Source organism: Oncorhynchus nerka, linkage group LG6 (assembly GCF_034236695.1).
Source record: "Oncorhynchus nerka isolate Pitt River linkage group LG6, Oner_Uvic_2.0, whole genome shotgun sequence".
NCBI classification, from domain to species: Eukaryota; Metazoa; Chordata; class Actinopteri; order Salmoniformes; family Salmonidae; genus Oncorhynchus; species Oncorhynchus nerka.
The window spans coordinates 13306447-13326928 of NC_088401.1; the positions used below are offsets into that span (position 1 = coordinate 13306447).

Genomic DNA, 20482 nt, shown 5'->3' on the forward strand with positions numbered 1-20482 from the left:
CAAAGTCACCAGGATCATTAGTCCGGTGGCGGTCCGGCTCCAGCTTCCTCCGGCGTATAGGAGAATTCATCCTACCTTTCATGTGTCTAAAATAAAACCTGTGTTTCAGGCACGCATTAACCCACCGGTCCCGGTTCCCCCGCTGCCACGACTTGTTGATGGGGAACCCACCTTTTCTGTCAATCGTATTTTGGACTCTAGAAGGAGGGGACGCGGATTCCAGTACCTGGTGGACTGGGAGGGTTACGGCCCGGAGGAGAGAAGTTGGGTACCTGCTAGGGACATTCTGGATCACTCCCTTATCGATGATTTCAATCGACAGGTAAATTCGCCTGGGAACGCCAAGAGGCGTTCCTAGGGGGGGGGGTATTGTCACGGTTCATGAATCCACTGCCTCCTTTTCTCTCTCTCTCTATCTCTCTCTCCCGTGTTTGTGTGGGCGTGGTTCCCAATCTCGGCCTGATTGTCTGCGCCAGCTGGAATCACTTATCTTCCCTTTATATGTTCTGTAACCAGTGTTTCTTGTTGTCAGATCGTTGTTACTTCCCTGAGGTTGTGTCGTGTGTCCGTACTCATCTCTCGCCACCCTTGTGTGGATTATCTGCTGTGCTCCTTCCTACCCATCCGGACACTCTCCCCTGGGTTTCTCAGCACGCTCACATAGGAGGATGCGCCCTAGTCCCTGGGTCGGATTCCGTCTGAGTACAGTCTGTCTGTCCTGTTGCTGCTGTAACCTGTATTCATTAAACCATCGTTGCTTGCATCTTGCATCCGCCTCTGTATTGTTACAACATCTCAGAGTTTCCATATCTCTATATCTCTATATCTCCATTTCGCCAAATTTCTATATCTCCATATCTCTATATCTCCATATCTCCATATCTCTATATATCTATATCTCTATATCTCCATATCTCCATATCTCTATATATCTATATATATTTCTCTATATTTCTATATCTCTATATCTCCATATCTCTATATCTCTATATCTCCATATCTCCATATCTCTATATCTCTATATCTCCATATCTCCATATCTCTATATATCTATATATATTTCTCTATATCTCTATATCTCTATATCTCTATATCTCTATATATCTATATATATTTCTCTATATCTCTATATCTCTATATCTCTATATCTCTATATCTCTATCTCTATATATCTATATATATTTCTCTATATCTCTATATCTCTATATCTCCATATTTCTATATCTCTATATCTCTATATCTCTATATATATTTCTCTATATCTCTATATCTCTATATCTCTATATCTCTATATATCTATATATATTTCTCAATATCTCTATATCTCTATATCTCTATATCTCCATATCTCTATATCTCTATATTTCCATATCTCCATATCTCTATATATCTATATATATTTCTCCATATCTCTATATCTCCATATCTCCATATCTCTATATATCTATATATATTTCTCTATATCTCTATATCTCCATATCTCTATATATCTATATATATTTCTCCATATCTCTATATCTCTATATTTCCATATCTCCATATCTCTATATATCTATATATATTTCTCCATATCTCTATATCTCTATATTTCCATATCTCCATATCTCTATATATCTATATATATTTCTCCATATCTCTATATCTCTATATTTCCATATCTCCATATCTCTATATATCTATATATATTTCTCCATATCTCTATATCTCTATATTTCCATATCTCCATATCTCTATATATCTATATATATTTCTCCATATCTCTATATCTCTATATTTTCATATCTCCATATCTTCATATCTCTATATCTCCATATCTCCAAATCTCTCTATCTCTCTATCTCTCTATATGTATCCCAAGATGGCATAGCAGTCAGTATATATATATAATTAAACCCTTCTTCGCATATCTTTTATATATTTTCTTTTACAAAAACTCAACTTCAAAACATTCTCCTGCAACCCGCCTCACCAATTAAAAAAAAAAGTATTACTTACCTCAAATCTGAAATCCACTATAGAAGCTAACCAGAGGCTAACCAGAGGCTAACCAGAAGCTAACCAGAAGCTAGCCAGAAGCTAACCAGTAGCTAACCAGAAGCTAGCCAGTTTACTGGCTAACGTTAGTATTCTGCTAACCACGGTTTGTGGTCATCAGCTATACTTTAGCTCGAAAATCTATCGCCAGTTTTGTACAACGCGACTCAGACCAGAACATTCCGGACCTATTTTGCTCTACATATCCCCTGGATTTCAACCGCAATCTCTGGACATTTACACCTGGATCTCGCAGCTCGCTAGCTGCTATCCGTGTGACTAATGGTTTACGTCAATCCAGGAGCAAACATCAATTATTCCGGAGCTAGCCAGCTGAAGAGTTCCATCAGCCACTCCTGGGCTACAATCACCTATCCGGACCCGTTTTACTACGGACGCGGAGCCCCACCGGGCCTTCAGGACTGGACTACCGACGTTATCTGCCCGAGGGAGTTATCCAACTGTCCACTCCGTCGCGACGTTACCTGAACGGCCATCTGCGGCCCGCTAATCGTTAGCTGTCTTATCGGCTGCTATCTGAATAGGTCTATCGGACAATTTTTCTTGGGTCACTATAACTATATTTATTTTTCCAATTGGATTGATCCCCTCTACCACACGGAACCCCACTAATCTACAAACGGAAATGCACGAGGTGGCTAAAAACAGACCTCCATTCTCTGCTAGCTTGCTACCGATGGCCCGGCTAGCTGTCTGAATCGCCGTGACCCCAACCAACCTCACTACTCACTGGACCCTTATGATCACTCGACTAAACATGCCTCTCCTTAATGTCAATATGCCTTGTCCATTGCTGTTCTGGTTAGTGTTTATTGGCTTATTTCACTGTAGAGCCTCTAGCCCTGCTCACGATAGCTTATCCAACCTTGCAGTTCCACCACCCACACATGCGATGACATCACATGGTTTCAATGATGTTTCTAGAGACAATATCTCTCTCATCATCACTCAATACCTAGGTTTACCTCCACTGTATTCACATCCTACCATACCTTTGTCTGTACATTACACCTTGAAGCTATTTTATATATATTTTACCCGAGAAACCTCCTTTTACTCTCTGTTCCAGACGTTCTAGACGACCAGTTCTCATAGCTTTTAGCCGTACCCTTATCCTACTCTTCCTGTGTTCCTCTGGTGATGTAGAGGTGAATCCAGGCCCTGCAGTGCCTAGCTCCACTCCTACTCCCCAGGCGCTCTCTTTTAATGACTTCTGTAACTGTAAAAGCCTTGGTTTCATGCATGTTAACATTAGAAGCCTCCTCCCTAAGTTTGCTTTATTCACTGCATTAGCTCACTCTGCCAACCCGGATGTTCTAGCCGTGTCTGAATCCTGGCATAGGAAGACCACCAAAAATTCTGAAATGTTCATCCCTAACTACAACATTTTCAGACAAGATAGAACGGGCAAAGGGGGCGGTGTTGCAATCTACTCCAAAGATAGCCTGCAGAGTTCTGTCCTACTATCCAGGTCTGTACCCAAACAATTTGAACTTCTACTTTTAAAATCCACATCTCTAAAAACAAGTCTCTCACCGTTGCCGCCTGCTATAGACCACCCTCTGCCCCCAGCTGTGCTCTGGACACCATATGTGAAATGATTGCCCCCCCATCTATCTTCAGAGCTCGTGCTGCAAGGCGACCTAAACTGGAACATGCTTAACACCCCAGCCATCCTACAATCTAAGCCCTCAATCTCACACAAATGATCAATGAACCTCCCCAAAGCCGTAAACACGGGCACCCTCATAGATATCATCCTAACCAACTTGCCCTCTAAATACACCTCTGCTGTTTTCAACCAAGATTTCAGCGATCACTGCCTCATTGCCTGCATCCGTAATGGGTCAGCGGTCAAACGACCTCCACTCATCACTGACAAATGCTCCCTGAAACACTTCAGCGAGCAGGCCTTTCTAATTGACCTGGCCGGGGTATCCTGGAAGGATATTGATCTCATCCCGTCAGTAGAGGATGCCTGGTTATTTTTTTTAAAATGCCTTCCTCACCATGTTAAATAAGCATGCCCCTTTCAAGAAATTTAGAACCAGGAACAGATATAGCCCTTGGTTATCTCCAGACCTGACTGCCCTTAACCAACACAAAAACATCCTATGGTGTTCTGCATTAGCATTGAACAGCCCCCGTGATGTGCAACTTTTCAGGGAAGCTAGAAACCAATATACACAGGCAGTTAAAACAGCCAAGGCTAGCTTTTTCAAGCAGAAATTTGCTTCCTGCAACACAAACTCAAAAAAGTTCCGGGTCACTGTAAAGTCCATGGAGAATAAGAACACCTCCTCCCAGCTGCCCACTGCACTGAAGATAGGAAACACTGTCACCACCGATAAATCCACTATAATTGAGAATTTCAATAAGCATTTTTCTACGGCTGGCCATGCTTTCCACCTGGATACCCATACCCCGGTCAACAGTACTGCACCCCCCACAGCAACTCACCCAAGCCTTCCCCATTTCTCCTTCTCCCAAATCCAGTCAGCTGATGTTCTGAAAGAGCTGCAAAATCTGGACCCCTACAAATCAGCCGGGCTAGACAATCTGGACCCTTTCTTTCTAAAATTATCTGCCGAAATTGTTGCCACCCCTATTACTAGCCTGTTCAACCTCTCTTCCCAAAGATTCCCAAAGATTGGAAAGCAGCTGCGGTCATCCCCCTCTTCAAAGGGGGGGACACTCTTGACCCACACTGCTACAGACCTATATCTATCCTACCCTGCCTTTCTAAGGTCTTCGAAAGCCAAGTCAACAAACAGATTACCGACCATTTCGAATTCCAACATACCTTCTCCGCTATGCAATCTGGTTTCAGAACTGGTCATGGTTGCACCTCAGCCATGCTCAAGGTCCTAAACGATATCTCTTAACCGCCATCGAAAAGAAACAATACTGTGCAGCCGTATTCATTGTCACGTAGAGTAGGCCAGAAGGCTATACTGGAAAACCTAACCTCTATCACGTAGAGTAGGCCAGAAGGCTATACTGGAAAACCTAACCTCTATCACGTAGAGTAGGCCAGAAGGCTATACTGGAAAACCTAACCTCTATCACGTAGAGTAGGCCAGAAGGCTGTACTGGAAAACCTAACCTCTATCACGTAGAGTAGGCCAGAAGGCTGTACTGGAAAACCTAACCTCTGTCAAAATAAAAAGATGTCGTAGCCACAGCAGTTCTTCTGTCTTCAGGGTGTTTATTTACACAGTGATTCCAGGAACAAAAACAACAGTACTGCCATCAAACGTATACCTTATGGGAGAGCTAAACACAATGCCCCCCATTCACAGCTCAATCCAAAATCCTATCCAAAATTCATTGACCTGGCCAAGACTTTCGACTCTGTCAATCACCACATCCTCATCGGCAGACTCGACAGCCTTGGTTTCTCAAATGATTGCCCCTCCTGGTTCACCAACTACTTCTCTGATAGAGTTCAATGTGTCAAATCGGAGGGCCTGTTGTCAGGGCCTCTGGCAGTCTCTATTGAGGTGCCACAGGGTTCAATTATTGGACCGACTCTCTTCTCTGTATACATCAATGATGTCGCTCTTGCTGCTGGTGAGTCTCTGATCCACCTCTACGCAGACGACACCATTCTGTATACTTCTGGCCCTTCTTTGGACACTGTGTTAACAACCCTCCAGACGAGCTTCAATGCCATACAACTCTCCTTCCGTGGCCTCCAATTGCTCTTTTATACAAGTAAAACTAAATGCATGCTCTTCAACCGATCGCTGCCTGCACCTGCCCGCCCTTCCAACATCACTACTCTGGACGGTTCTGACTTATAATATGTGGACAACTACAAATACCTAGGTGTCTGGTTAGACTGTAAACTCTCCTTCCAGACTCACATCAAACATCTCCAACAAAGCATCCTTCACTCATGCTGCAAAACATACCCTTGTAAAACTGACCATCCTACCGATCCTCGACTTCGGCGATGTCATTTACAAAATAGCCTCCAATACCCTACTCAATAAATAGGATGCAGTCTATCACAGTGCCATCCGTTTTGTCATCAAAGCCCCATATACTACCCACCATTGCGACCTGTACGCTTTCGTTGGCTGGCCCTCGCTTCATACTCGTCGCCAAATCTACTGGCTCCAGGTCATCTACAAGACCCTGCTTAGTAAAGTCCCCCCTTATCTCAGCTCGCTGGTCACCATAGCAGCACCCACCTGTAGCACGCGCTCCAGCAGATATATCTCTCCGGTCACCCCCAAAACCAATTCCTCCTTTGGCCGCCTCTCCTTCCAGTTCTCTGCTGCCAATGACTGGAATGAACTACAAAAATCTATGAAACTGGAAACACTTATCTCCCTCACTAGCTTTAAGCACAAGCTGTCAGAGCAGCTCACATATTACTGCACCTGTACATAGCACATATATAATTTAGCCCAAACAACTACCTCTTTCTCTACTGTAGTTATTTATTTATTTATTTAGCTCCTTTGCACCCCATTATTTCTATCTCTACTTTGCACATTCTTCCACTGCAAATCAACCATTCCAGTGTTATACTTGCTGTATTGTATTTACTTTGCCACCATGGCCTTTTTTGCCTTTACCTCCCTTATCTCACCTCATTTGCTGACATTGTATATAGACTTATTTTTCTACTGTATTATTGACTGTATGTTTGTTTTACTCCATGTGTAACTCTGTGTTGTTGTATGTGTTGAACTCCTTTGCTTTATCTTGGCCAGGTTGCAGTTGTAAATGAGAACTTGTTCTCAACTTGCCTACCTGGTTAAATAAAGTTTAAATAAATAAATCTCTCTATATCTCTAATGATTACACTATCACCCTTGTTAATATACATGAATACCAGTTTTAGTCATCTTTCCTGATTATGCATATTTATGTCTCTCCCTAACTCTTCCCGCCATCCTCCCCAACCTTCTCCTCCTATTCCAACTCCTTCCCTGTGTATTACCCATGGTGCATTAGATTTACATCTCTCCCCAACCTTCTCCTCCTATTCCAACTCCTTCCCTGTGTATTACCCATGGTGCATTAGATTTACATCTCTCCCCAACCTTCTCCTCCTATTCCAACTCCTTCCCTGTGTATTACCCATGGTGCATTAGATTTACATCTCTCCTCAACCTTCTCCTCCTATTCCAACTCCTTCCCTGTGTATTACCCATGGTGCATTCGATTTACATCTCTCCTCAACCTTCTCCTCCTATTCCAACTCCTTCCCTGTGTATTACCCATGGTGCATTAGATTTACATCTCTCCCCAATCTTCTCCTCCTATTCCAACTCCTTCCCTGTGTATTACCCATGGTGCATTAGATTTACATCTCTCCCCAACCTTCTCCTCCTATTCCAACTCCTTCCCTGTGTATTACCCATGGTGCATTAGATTTACATCTCTCTCGTTCACTCTGTCCCTATGTCCTTCTTTCTTTTCTGTTGACCTCCACCCTAGTTTGAAGTATTTTCTCCCTCCTCCCTGTAATCTCCCCAGGTGCGTAACTTGACGTTGGATGGAGGGTTTGGGCCATGGACAGGCTGGGGGGCCTGTAGCCATACTGATGGGGGCAGTGCTGATTCCTGTCTGTGTAGAACCAGGCCTTGTGATAATCCCAAACCCCAGTGTGGGGGTCAGTCCTGTCACGGACTCAGCGTGGAGGTTGTCAACTGCTCCAGGTATATAGTCTGTCTGTCTGTCTGATTCCATCTGCCCTCTGCTCACACAGTCAGTATTTTGAAAGCTTTCAGTTTATGTTTAGGGATAATACATTAAATGCAGTGGATGTTTTATTGGATAAGCAGAAACATTTACTGAATAGCAAGCGTTCTATCTTCATCTACACCTCTCACTTTGTGTGTAACCTTGTGTTCTGTGGTGTCTCCATAGGAACGATGTGTAACCTTGTGTTCTGTGGTGTCTCCATAGGAACGGTGTATAACCTTGTGTTCTGTGGTGTCTCCATAGGAACGGTGTGTAACCTTGTGTTCTGTGGTGTCTCCATAGGAACGGTGTGTGGAGCCCCTGGACTCTGTGGATCCCGTGTAGCACCAGCTGTGGCATTGGCTTCCAGGTCCGGCAGAGGTCCTGCAGCAACCCCACCCCGCGCCACGGAGGACGAGTGTGTGTGGGGCAGAACAGAGAGGAAAGGTACGAGACACACTCGTGCATTCATACATATGTATAAACAAGCTACACACACACACACAGCTACGCACACACAGCCATGTACACACATACACACACAGCTACACACACACATACACACACACACACACACACACACACACAGCCACGTACACACATACACAACAAGCTACGCACACACACACAGCCACGTACACACATACCCACACAGCTACGCACACACACACAGCCACGTACACACATACACACACAGCTACACATACAGACAGCCATAAATCCACACCAATTATCCAGAAACAATCCCCCTGCTGTTGTGAGTGTAACAGAAGTCTTGAGTCCTTCATTCATTAGCCAGTCACACATTGTGATGTGAAGCATTACATATATGACTCTTTTTTTCCTCATAACGGCTTCAGTCTGACTTCAGTCTGACAGTCAATTAAGAGAGAGAGAGGAATGTTTTTGAGCCACTATCTGGGCTCCACACAGATGAGGGAGGATGCCCTCCTTGTTAAGCTCCAGCTCTGCTGCTTTGGTCTGGAATAATCACCCCCAACAAGATGTTGAGAAGGTTTATAAGCAACCTGCAATGCACTCTGGAAAAATGAGATTAAGAAGGGGAAAGAAGAAGGGAGAAGAAGAGAGAGAAACGAGAGAGGGAGGTGAGAAGGAGAGAGAGAAAGGAGAGAGGGAGGTGAGAAGGAGACAGAGAAAGGAGAGAGGGAGGTGAGAAGGAGAGAGAGAAAGGAGAGAGGGAGGTGAGAAGGAGAGAGAGAAAGGAGAGAGGGGGGTGAGAAGGAGAGAGAGAAAGGAGAGAGGGAGGTGAGAAGGAGAGAGAGAAAGGAGAGAGGGAGGTGAGAAGGAGAGAGAGAAAGGAGAGAGGGAGGTGAGAAGGAGAGAGAGAAAGGAGAGAGGGAGGTGAGAAGGAGAGAGAAAGGAGAGAGGGAGGTGAGAAGGAGAGAGAGAAAGGAGAGAGCGAGGTGAGAAGGAGAGAGAGAAAGGAGAGAGGGAGGTGAGAAGGAGAGAGAGAAAGGAGAGAGGGAGGTGAGAAGGAGAGAGAGAAAGGAGAGAGGGAGGTGAGAAGGAGAGAGAGAAAGGAGAGAGGGGGTGAGAAGGAGAGAGAGAAAGGAGAGAGGGAGGTGAGAAGGAGAGAGAGAAAGGAGAGAGGGAGGTGAGAAAGAGAGAGAGAAAGGAGAGAGGGATGTGAAAAGGAGAGAGAGAAAGGAGAGAGGGAGGTGAGAAGGAGAGAGAGAAAGGAGAGAGGGAGGTGAGAAGGAGAGAGAGAAAGGAGAGAGGGAGGTGAGAAAGAGAGAGAGAAAGGAGAGAGGGATGTGAAAATGAGAGAGAGAAAGGAGAGAGGGAGGTGAGAAGGATAGAGAGAAAGGAGATAGGGGGTGAGAAGGAGAGAGAGAAAGGAGAGAGGGAGGTGAGAAGGAGAGAGGGAGGTGAGAAGGAGAGAGAGAAAGGAGAGAGGGAGGTGAGAAGGAGAGAGAGAGAAAGGTGAGAAGGAGAGAGAGAAAGGAGAGAGGGAGGTGAGAAGGAGAGAGAGAAAGGAGAGAGGGAGGTGAGAAGGAGAGAGAGAAAGGAGAGAGGGGGGTGAGAAGGAGAGAGAGAAAGGAGAGAGGGAGGTGAGAAGGAGAGAGAGAAAGGAGAGAGGGAGGTGAGAAGGAGAGAGAGAAAGGAGAGAGGGAGGTGAGAAGGAGAGAGAGAAAGGAGAGAGGGAGGTGAGAAGGAGAGAGAGAAAGGAGATAGGGGGTGAGAAGGAGAGAGAGAAAGGAGAGAGGGAGGTGAGAAGGAGAGAGAGAAAGGAGAGAGGGAGGTGAGAAGGAGAGAGAGAAAGGAGATAGGGGGTGAGAAGGAGAGAGAGAAAGGAGAGAGGGAGGTGAGAAGGAGAGAGAGAAAGGAGAGAGGGAGGTGAGAAGGAGAGAGAGAAAGGAGAGAGGGGGTGAGAAAGAGAGAGAGAAAGGAGAGAGGGAGGTGAGAAGGAGAGAGAGAAAGGAGATAGGGGGTGAGAAGGAGAGAGAGAAAGGAGATAGGGGGTGAGAAGGAGAGAGAGAAAGGAGAGAGGGAGGTGAGAAGGAGAGAGAGAAAGGAGAGAGGAGGTGAGAAGGAGAGAGAGAAAGGAGATAGGGGGTGAGAAGGAGAGAGAGAAAGGAGAGAGGGGGTGAGAAGGAGAGAGAGAGAAAGGAGAGAGGGTGAGAAGGAGAGAGAGAAAGGAGAGAGGGAGGTGAGAAGGAGAGAGGGAGGTGAGAAGGAGGTGAGAAGGAGAGAGAGAAAGGAGAGAGGGAGGTGAGAAGGAGAGAGGGAGGTGAGAAGGAGGTGAGAAGGAGAGAGAGAAAGGAGAGAGGGAGGTGAGAAGGAGAGAGAGAAAGGAGAGAGGGAGGTGAGAAGGAGAGAGAGAAAGGAGATAGGGGGTGAGAAGGAGAGAGAGAAAGGAGAGAGGGAGGTGAGAAGGAGAGAGAGAAAGGAGAGAGGGAGGTGAGAAGGAGAGAGAGAAAGGAGAAAGGGGGTGAGAAGGAGAGAGAGAAAGGAGAGAGGGAGGTGAGAAGGAGAGAATATGGAAGAGTGCAGGTTGTTTGAAATAAAACTTTTTTACCAGAAACTTTACAACAAAGTCAATAATAATATGAGAATAACTTCAGACAGATTCCTTAGCGTCTGGGTACTTTGTTACTGGGTATTTTAACATTTACTCGGCAAGTCAGTTAAGAACAAATTCTTATTTGCAATGATGGCCACACCGGCAAAACCCTACCCCGGACGACGTTGGGCCAATTGTGCGCCACGCTGTGGGGGCTCCCAATCCTGGCCGGTTGTGATACAGCCTGGATTCGAACCAGGGTGTCTGCAGTGACGCCTCAAGCACTGAAATGCAGTGCTTTAGACCGCTGCACTACTCGGGAGCCCACATAATGAAGCATTTCAATTAGGTTGGCCATTCTTTATATGGGGTTCTAGCTTCTCTTGTTCTACCCGGGACATCACAGTGCTAATTTCATTGACCACCTTTGGATACACACAGAGCGACTTCAATTAGCACTGATGTGAGAGGTGTCGAAGCCCTTGAGCCCAACAATGGCAGGAGAGTCACACAGTCTACCTCAACCAAATGCAGAGGGCTTTGAAGCCGCCTCCCGCTGTTCAGAGGTAATTAAAATACAGTACCCTCTCTATGTAAAACATGTTAAGGCATGAAAAGAGTACAAAATTAAGCTCCTTATGGAAAATCAAGAAACACTTTTTGCTGACTGTTATAAAAATGGGAACATAAGCAACTTCATCTTCCCGAAAGGTTGCTGGGATGGAATCCCCGAGCTGACGAGGTGAAGGTCTGTGGTTTTGCCCCTGAACAAGGCAGTTAACCCACTGTTCCTGGGCTGTCATTGTAAAATAGGAATTTGTTCTTAACTGACTTGCCTAGTTAAATAAAGGTTAAATCAAATAAATTCCACACAGACCATCCCCTGGCATAACACAGTGCTATATTAACACACTACCCTTTTGTTAAGGGGGGGGGGGGGGGTTACTGATGTGTAGAAACTCAGAGGGAGGGGGGGTGTTACTGATGGGTAGAAACTCAGGATACGAGACGAGGACACTGAGTCAGGAAATGTGAACGTGTACAAATCTGGAACAGTATTGGTACAGAGCAACCCCGAACAGTTTCAGCTGGACTTTCACATTATCAAAGAGAGAGCCCAGCAGGAGAACCTCTCTATTGAGAAAGATACCCCACCCCGAGCGGGTCAGACCAGACCTCTTCATTAAACAACCCCACAGACGAGCAACCCCAAGCAGGAAGTCAACCTCCCAGCACAGAGTACTACTCCTCATTGAAATGAAGGATAAATACACCCAGCTGGAGGTAAAGCAGGAGGAGCTGGAACAAGAGGTGAACACACTCGTCAGCACAACAAAATCCTCCAGCTCAACAACACCGTCTCAACAAGACCCGGAGAGCTGGAGGTGGAGAGAGACATATCTGCACTCTGGACTGTAGTGCGACAACATCAACAGGAGAAAGAGCAAGAGCAGAACAGGAGAAGAAAAGAGCACTAGAGGAGAGGATCAGACTGCTGGAGGAGAGGGTGAGGGGGATGGCGTGTCACAGAGAACAACTCATTAGAGAGGTGGCCACCCCAGCAGAGAAGCCAGCAGAACAGCCCACCTCAGCTCTCGACAAAAGTCTTGACACCACAGCAGAACAGTCCACCCCAGACCCTGACCACGTTGACATCACAGCAGGACAGACAAATGAAGAACCCCAAGCCCAGAATATCCCACCACCTCTCAGCACCCCCCCTGTCAGTCACCCTGATAGCCCTCCTGACAACCCCCCACACCCACTGAGGACAAACACAAGCCACAGATTGCACTCCTTATGGACTCAAATGGGAAATATATACAAGAAAACATACTTTTTCTCAAACAGAGTTTCTAAACTCTGGTGTCCAAACACCCAATTTTCCCTCGACCTTCTGTCTGAGGACCAACTAGGGTCACCCAGCCACATAATAATACACACAGGCACAAACGACCTGAGAGCACAGCAGGAACGGGTGGCCACTGCACTCAAAGGAGTGATTGGAAAAGCTTCTTCTACTTTCCCCAGTGGTTATCTCCACCTTGCTACCCCGAAAATACTTCCACCCTGCTACCATACAGCGGTAAGGTAAAAGTATTTCCCTTGACTGAGCCTCAAAACCAAATGTTTACCTGGCCCACCAATCCACCCTGGACTAGAACAGCCTTCATGACCAGGTCCACCTCTAAAAGGCAGCAGTGCCCTCCTTCGCCCTAAAGGACAACGCCCTCAAACTCAGCCACAACACTTCACACAGGAGCAACAGATCAATAGACACAGTGCCCAGACCAGCAATACACTGTCCCAGACCGGCGGGACCTCAACATGGAAGTCACACATACGCCCAGGCCGTGAGCAGGCAAACAGGCCTCAGCAGATGCTCAGCAGGCTCTGCTCACACTTACTAGCCTGAGGCCAAAACACACGACTAACAACATTGGGCACTTAATGGAACACAAAGCCTTCGCTATCTCATCCTGGAATATCTAAGGCCTGAGGTCATCTGCATTTGGCCTAAAGAGCAGGAACCTGGTCTTCACCAAAGAAATCGGAAATACAGACATTGTCATCCTACAGGGAACATGGTATAGAGGAGATGGACCCACTGGTTGCCCTCTAGGTTACAGAGAGCTGGTAGTCCCATCCACCAAACTACCAAACTACAGGGGGCTCTATTAAATTGATCAAAACAGGAACCTTTTACATTTGACTAGAAATTCAGGAGGAAATTATCTTAACAGAGAAAAATGTCCTCCTGTGTGCTACCTATATCCCCCAACTAGAATCCACATACTTTAATGAAGACAGCTTCTCCATCCAGGAGGGGGGCCCAGGGACATGTACTAGTCTGTGGCGGCCTAAATGCCAGAAGCTACCTGGAGGGGACATCATTCCCTCCCCCATATGCCCCCCTAGGCACAACTATGACAACATAACCGACCAAAACAGGTCACAACTCCTGCAGCTCTGTCGCACGCTGGGAATGGAAGGCTTCAAGGGGACTCCTATGGTTAGGTACACCTATAGCTCATCTCTTGGCAGTAGTACTGTAGACGACTTTATCACTGACCTCAACCCAGAGTCTCTCAGAGTGTTCACAGTCAGCCCACTGACACCCCTATCAGATCACAGCCAAATCACACTCTACTTGAACAGAGCAAAACTCAATCATGAGCCATCAAATCCAAAGATCTGAATAATATTAAGAAATGCCATAGATGGAAGGAATGTAGGAAACCTACCAAAAAACAATTAGGCAAAAACAAATCCCTTTTAGACAACTTCCTGGACAAAAGGTTCAACTGTAATAGTGAAGGTGTAAACTTGGCAGTGGAACATCTAAACAGTATATTTGACCTCTCAGCTTCCCTATCAAATCTAAACAGGAACATCTAAACAGTATATTTGACCTCTCAGCTTCCCTATCAAATCTAAACAGTATATTTGACCTCTCAGCTTCCCTATCAAATCTAAACAGTATATTTGACCTCTCAGCTTCCCTATCAAATCTAAAAAATTACAAACAGAAAACCAAAGAAAATTAACAACATTGACAAATGGTTTGATGAAGAATGCAAAAACCTAAGAAATAAATTGAGAAACCTATCCAACTGTCACGCGCTGACCATAGAGAGCCATTGTTTCTCTATGGTGGAGTGGGTCAGGGCGTGACTGGGGGTGATCTAGTTTGTGTATTTCTATGTGGTGTTCTAGTTTTTTTTCCTTTGTTGGTGATTTGTATGATTCCCAATTAGAGGCAGCTGGTATCGTTTTCTCTAATTGGGGATCATATTTAAGTAGCTGTTTTTCCCACTTGTGTTTATGGGATAATGTTTTGAGTTATTGCACGTAGCATCTCTGTAGTCACGGTTTATTTGTTTTTGTCTCACATTATTATTCAAATCATATCGCGCTGCAGCCGACATTTATTCCAACGAGCGTGACACCAACCAAAAACAGAGACCCAGAAAACCTGAGTCTACGCCTTCACTAATGGTGAATCACAAAAACAATACAGAAACACATTACAAAAAAAGAAGGAACAGCATGTCAGAAGCTCAATGTAATTGAAGAATCTATAGACTCTAACCACTTCTGGGAAAACACTAAACAAACAACAACACGAAGAGTTATCTATCCAAAACGGAGATGTATGGGTAAACCACTTCTCCAACCTTTTTGTCCCTGTAACAAAGAACAAACAGCAAAAACATATACATTATCAAATACAAATATTAGAATCAGCTATTAAAGACAATCAGAACCCATTGGATTCTCCAATCACATTGAATGAACTACAGGACAAAATACAAACCCTCCAACTCAAAAAGGCCTGTGTTGTTGATGGTATCCTCAATGAAATGATAAAATATCCAGACCACAAATTCTAATTGGCTATACTTACACTCTTTAACCATTTTCTTAGCTCTAGCATCTTCCCCAATATTTGGAACCAAGGACTGATCACCCCAATCCACAAAAGGGGAGACAAATTTGACCCCAATAACTACCGTGGGATATGCGTCAACAGCAACCTTGGGAAAATCCTCTGCGTTATCATTTCCAGCAGACTTGTACATTTCCACAGTAAATGTACTGAGCACCAATTTACTGAGCAAATGTCAAATTGACAAACCAAAACAAAGGCAAAATCTTCTCATGCTTTGTTGATTTCAAAAAAGCTCTTGACTCAATTTGGAATGAGGATCTGCTATAAAAATAGATTGAAAGTGGTGTTGGGGGGAAAACATACAACATGATAAAATCCATGTACACGAATAACAAGTGTGTGGTTACAATAAACACAAACATTTCATTTGAGGGGGTGCGGTTAGACAGGGATGCAGCTTAAGCCCCACCCTATTCAACATAATCTGTATCATCGAATTGGGCACGAGAACATTCTGCAGCACTTGGCCTCACGCTAATACAATCTGAAGTCAAATATGTACTGTTTGCTGATGATCTGTTGCTTCTGTCCCCAACCAAGGAGGGCCTACAGCAGCACCTAGATCTTCTGCACAGATTCTGGCAGACCTGGACCCTGACAGTAAATCTCAGTAAGACAAAAATAATGGTGTTCCAAAAAAGGTCCAGTTGCCAGGACCACAAATACAAACTCCATCTAGACAACGTTGCCATAGAGCACACAAACTATACATACCTTGGCCTAAACATCAGCGCCACAGGGAACTTCCACAAAGCTGTGAACGATCTGAGAGACCAGGCATGAAGGGCCTTCTATGCCATCAAAAGGAACATAACATTTGACATACCAATTTGGATCTAAAAATACTTGATTCGTTTATTGAACCCATTGATCTTTATGGGTCTGAGGTCTGGGGTCCGCTCACCAACCAAGAATTCACAAAATGGGACAATCTCCAAAAATGAGACTCTGCATGCTGAATTCTGCAAAAATATCCTCTGTGTACAACGTAAAACACTAAATGATTTAGAGCAGAACTAGGCCGATCCCCGGTAATTATCGAGTTCCAGAAAAGAGACGTTAAATTCTACAACCACCTAAAAGGAAGCGATTCCCAAACCGGAAATAACAAAGCCATCACTTACAGAGAGATGAACCTGGAGAAGAGTCCCCTAAGAAAGCTGGTCCTGGGGCTCTGTTCACAAACATAAACAGACCCCCAGGACAGCAAAACAATTAGACCAAATCATGAGAAAACAAAAAAACAATTTCTTTACACATTGGAAATAATTAACCTAAAAACTGAGCCAAATTAGAATGTTCTTTGGCCCTAAACAGAAAGTACACAGTTGCAGAATACCTGACCACGGTGACTGACCCAAAATGAAGGAAAGCTTTGACTATGTACAGACTCAGTGAGCATAGCCTTGCTATTGAGAAAGGCCGTTGTAGGCAGACCTGGTTCTCAAGAGAAGACAGGCAAGTGCACACTGCCCACAAAATGAGGTGGAAACTGAGCTTCACTTCCTAACCTCCTGCCCAAATATATGACCATATTAGAGACACATATTTCCCTCAGATTACACAGAGCCACAAATTATTTGAAAACAAACCCAATTTTGATAAACTCCCATATCTCTCCAGTGAAATACCACAGTGTGCTGTCACAGCAGCAAGATTTGTGACCTGTTGCCACAAGAAAAGGGGAACCAGTGAAGAACAAACACCATTGTAAATACAACCCATATTTATGTTTATTTATTTTCCCTTTTGTACTTTAACTATTTGCACATTGTTACAACACTGTATGTAGACATAATATTTATTATGGAACTTTTGAAAATAAAATTATTGTATAATATTGTGTCGATTTATCAATTGTTCAAGGGCCCTCCAGACTGCGACTTTCCCTGTCCCCCCCAATGACTGTATATATTAATGGACAAAGCCATCAATTATGTGACACCATATATTCCTACTTGAAGACTCAATAGTGCATTGAAGCGAATCTGATGGAGACACACAAGTGCGTTAGGAAAGTATTCTGAAACAATCAACTTTTTCTACATTGTGTTACATTATAGCCTTATTGTAAAATTCCTTCAATACAATTTTTTTCATCAAGCTACATGTTTTCAAATTTATTAGAAATAAAAAACAGAAATACCTTATTTACATAAGTATTCGGACCCTTTGCTATGAGACTCGAAATTGAGCTCAGGTGCATCCTGTTTCCATTGATCATCCTTGAGATGTTTCTACAACTTGATTGGAGTCACTTGTGATAAATTCAGTTGATTGGACATGATTGGGAAAGGCACACTCCTGTCTATATAAGGTTCCACAGTTGACAGTGCATGTCAGAGCAAAAACCAAGCCATGAGGTCGAAGGGATTGTCTGTAGAGCTCCGAGACAGGATTGTGTCGAGGCACAGATCTGGGGAAGGGGATGAAAAATGTCTGCATCATTGAAGGTCCTCAAGAACACAGTGACCTCCATCATTCTTCAATGGAAGAAGTTTGGAACCACCAAGACTCTTCCTAAGGACTGGCCACCCAGCCAAACTGAACAATCTGGGGAAGTGACCAAGAACCCTATGGTCACTGACAGAGCTCCAGAGTTCCTCTGTGGAGGTGGGAGGACCTTCCAGAAGGACGACCATCTCTCCGAACTCCACCAATCAGGCCATTATGGGAGAGTGGCCAGACTTAAGCCACTCCTCATGAAAAGCATATGACAGCCTGCTTGGAGTTTGCCAAAAGGCACCCAAAGGACTCTCGGACCAGGAGAAACAAGATTCTCTGGTCTGATGAAACCAAGATGGAACTCTTTGGCCTGAATGCCAAGCCGTCACGCCTGGAAGAAAACTAACACCATCCTTAAGGTGAATCATGGTGGTGGCAGCATCATGCTGTGGGGATGATTTTCATCGGCAGGTACTGGGAGACCAGTCAGGATTGAGATAAAAATGAACGGAGCAAAGTACAGAGAGATCCTTGATGAAAACCTGGTCCAGAGCACTCAGGACCTCAGACTGGGGCAAAGGTTCACATTCTATCAGGACAACAGCCCCAAACACACAGACAACACAGCACAGGACGACATAGGAGTGGCTTCGGGACAAGTCTCTGAATGTCCTTGGGTGTCCCAGCCAGAGCCCGGACTTGAACCTGATCGAAGATCTCTGGAGAGACCTGAAAATTGCTGTGCAGCCTGACAACATGACAGAGCTTGAGAGGATCTGCAGAAAAGAATGGGAGAAACTCCCCAAATACAGGTGTGCCAAGCTTGTAGTGGCATACCCAAGACTCAAGGCTGTATTAGCTGCCAAAGGTGCTTCAACAAAGTACTGAGTAAAGGGTCTGACTACTTTTTTTTTTTAAATACATTTGCAAAAATGTATTATAACCTGTTTTTACTTTGTCGTTATAGGGTATTGTGTGTACATTGCTGAGGAATAGTTTTTATTTAATCAACGTTAGAGTAATACTGTAATGTAACAAAATGTGGATAAAGTCAAATGGTCTGAATACTTTCCGAAGGCAATGTACTTTTTGAATCATGAATGTATATCTATCTATTTTTCGCGAAGGGTGCCATTTACCCATTTACACACCCACAATTGTGGCTTTAATGAGAAGGGGCCGTCGTTTTCCCCTGCTCCCCCCCCCATCTCTCTCTCCTTATCTCCCTCCCTCTTACTTTCCTTGTCCCTCTCTCCCTCTCTGCTTCTTTCAAACTACCTGCTCAGCTAATAAAACACCTTGTGCCGGCCCAGCGATGAATGGTAGAGATGTGTTATTGAGAGAATCCATTAGGATCTTACAGTAGGGCAGATGTGTTATTGAGAGAATCCATTAGGATCTTACAGTAGGGCTTGGTGATTTTACACTCTGTGGAGGAGACATGTTTTAATGGATGAAATATGCTGTGTCACTATTACTCTCTCCTAAAGAAGAGAAGGGTCTGTCAGAGAAGAGTCTGTCTGTCAGAGAAGAGAAGGGTCTGTCAGAGAAGAGAAGGGTCTGTCAGAGAAGAGTCTGTCTGTCAGAGAAGAGAAGGGTCTGTCAGAGAAGAGTCTGTCTGTTTAGAGAAGAGTCTGTCTGTTTAGAGAAGAGTCTGTCTGTTTAGAGAAGAGAAGGGTCTGTCAGAGAAGAGTCTGTCTGTCAGAGAAGAGAAGGGTCTGTCAGAGAAGAGTCTGTCTGTTTAGAGAAGAGAAGGGTCTGTCTGTTTAGAGAAGAAAGGTCTGTTTAGAGAAGAGAAGGGTCTGTCTGTTTAGAGAAGAGAAGGGTCTGTCTGTTTAGAGAAGAGAGAAGAGGTCTGTCTGTTTAGAGAAGAGAAGGGTCTGTCTGTTTAGAGAAGAGAAGGGTCTGTCTGTTTAGAGAAGAGAAGGGTCTGTCTGTTTAGAGAAGAGAAGGGTCTGTCTGTTTAGAGAAGAGAAGGGTCTGTCTGTTTAGAGAAGAGAAGGGTCTGTCTGTTTAGAGAAGAGAAGGGTCTGTCTGTTTAGAGAAGAGAAGGGTCTGTCTGTTTAGAGAAGAGAAGGGTCTGTCTGTTTAGAGAGGAGAAGGGTCTGTCTGTTTAGAGAAGAGAAGGGTCTGTCTGTTTAGAGAAGAGAAGGGTCTGTCTGTTTAGAGAAGAGAAGGGTCTGTCTGTTTAGAGAAGAGAAGGGTCTGTCTGTTTAGAGAAGAGAAGGGTCTGTCTGTTTAGAGAAGAGAAGGGTCTGTCTGTTTAGAGAAGAGAAGGGTCTGTCTGTTTAGAGAGGAGAAGGGTCTGTCAGAGAAGAGTCTGTCTGTTTAGAGAAGAGAAGGGTCTGTCAGAGAAGAGTCTGTCTGTTTAGAGAAGAGAAGGGTCTGTCAGAGAAGAGTCTGTCTGTTTAGAGAGGAGAAGGGTCTGTCTGTTTAGAGAGGAGAAGGGTCTGTCTGTTTAGAGAAGAGAAGGGTCTGTCAGAGAAGAGTCTGTCTGTTTAGAGAGGAGAAGGGTCTGTCAGAGAAGAGTCTGTCTGTTTAGAGAAGAGAAGGGTCTGTCAGAGAAGAGTCTGTCTGTTTAGAGAAGAGAAGGGTCTGTCAGAGAAGAGTCTGTCTGTTTAGAGAAGAGAAGGGTCTGTCAGAGAAGAGTCTGTCTGTTTAGAGAAGAGAAGGGTCTGTCTGTTTAGAGAAGAGAAGGGTCTGTCAGAGAAGAGTCTGTCTGTTTAGAGAAGAGAAGGGTCTGTCTGTTTAGAGAAGAGAAGGGTCTGTCTGTTTAGAGAGGAGAAGGGTCTGTCTGTTTA

The 20482-nt window shown here is 44.6% G+C and overlaps 1 protein-coding gene across 1 annotated transcript in view; it reads left to right on the forward strand.

The window, feature by feature from the left end:
- Positions 1-20482, forward strand: part of LOC115117765 (semaphorin-5A-like) — a 251760-nt gene that overhangs the window by 224019 nt on the left and 7259 nt on the right. Inside the window, exons 13-14 of the mRNA XM_065019047.1 lie at positions 7552-7733; positions 8062-8205. Of these exons, the coding sequence (XP_064875119.1) occupies positions 7552-7733; positions 8062-8205 (326 nt within the window). The remainder of the gene's footprint in view (positions 1-7551; positions 7734-8061; positions 8206-20482) is intronic.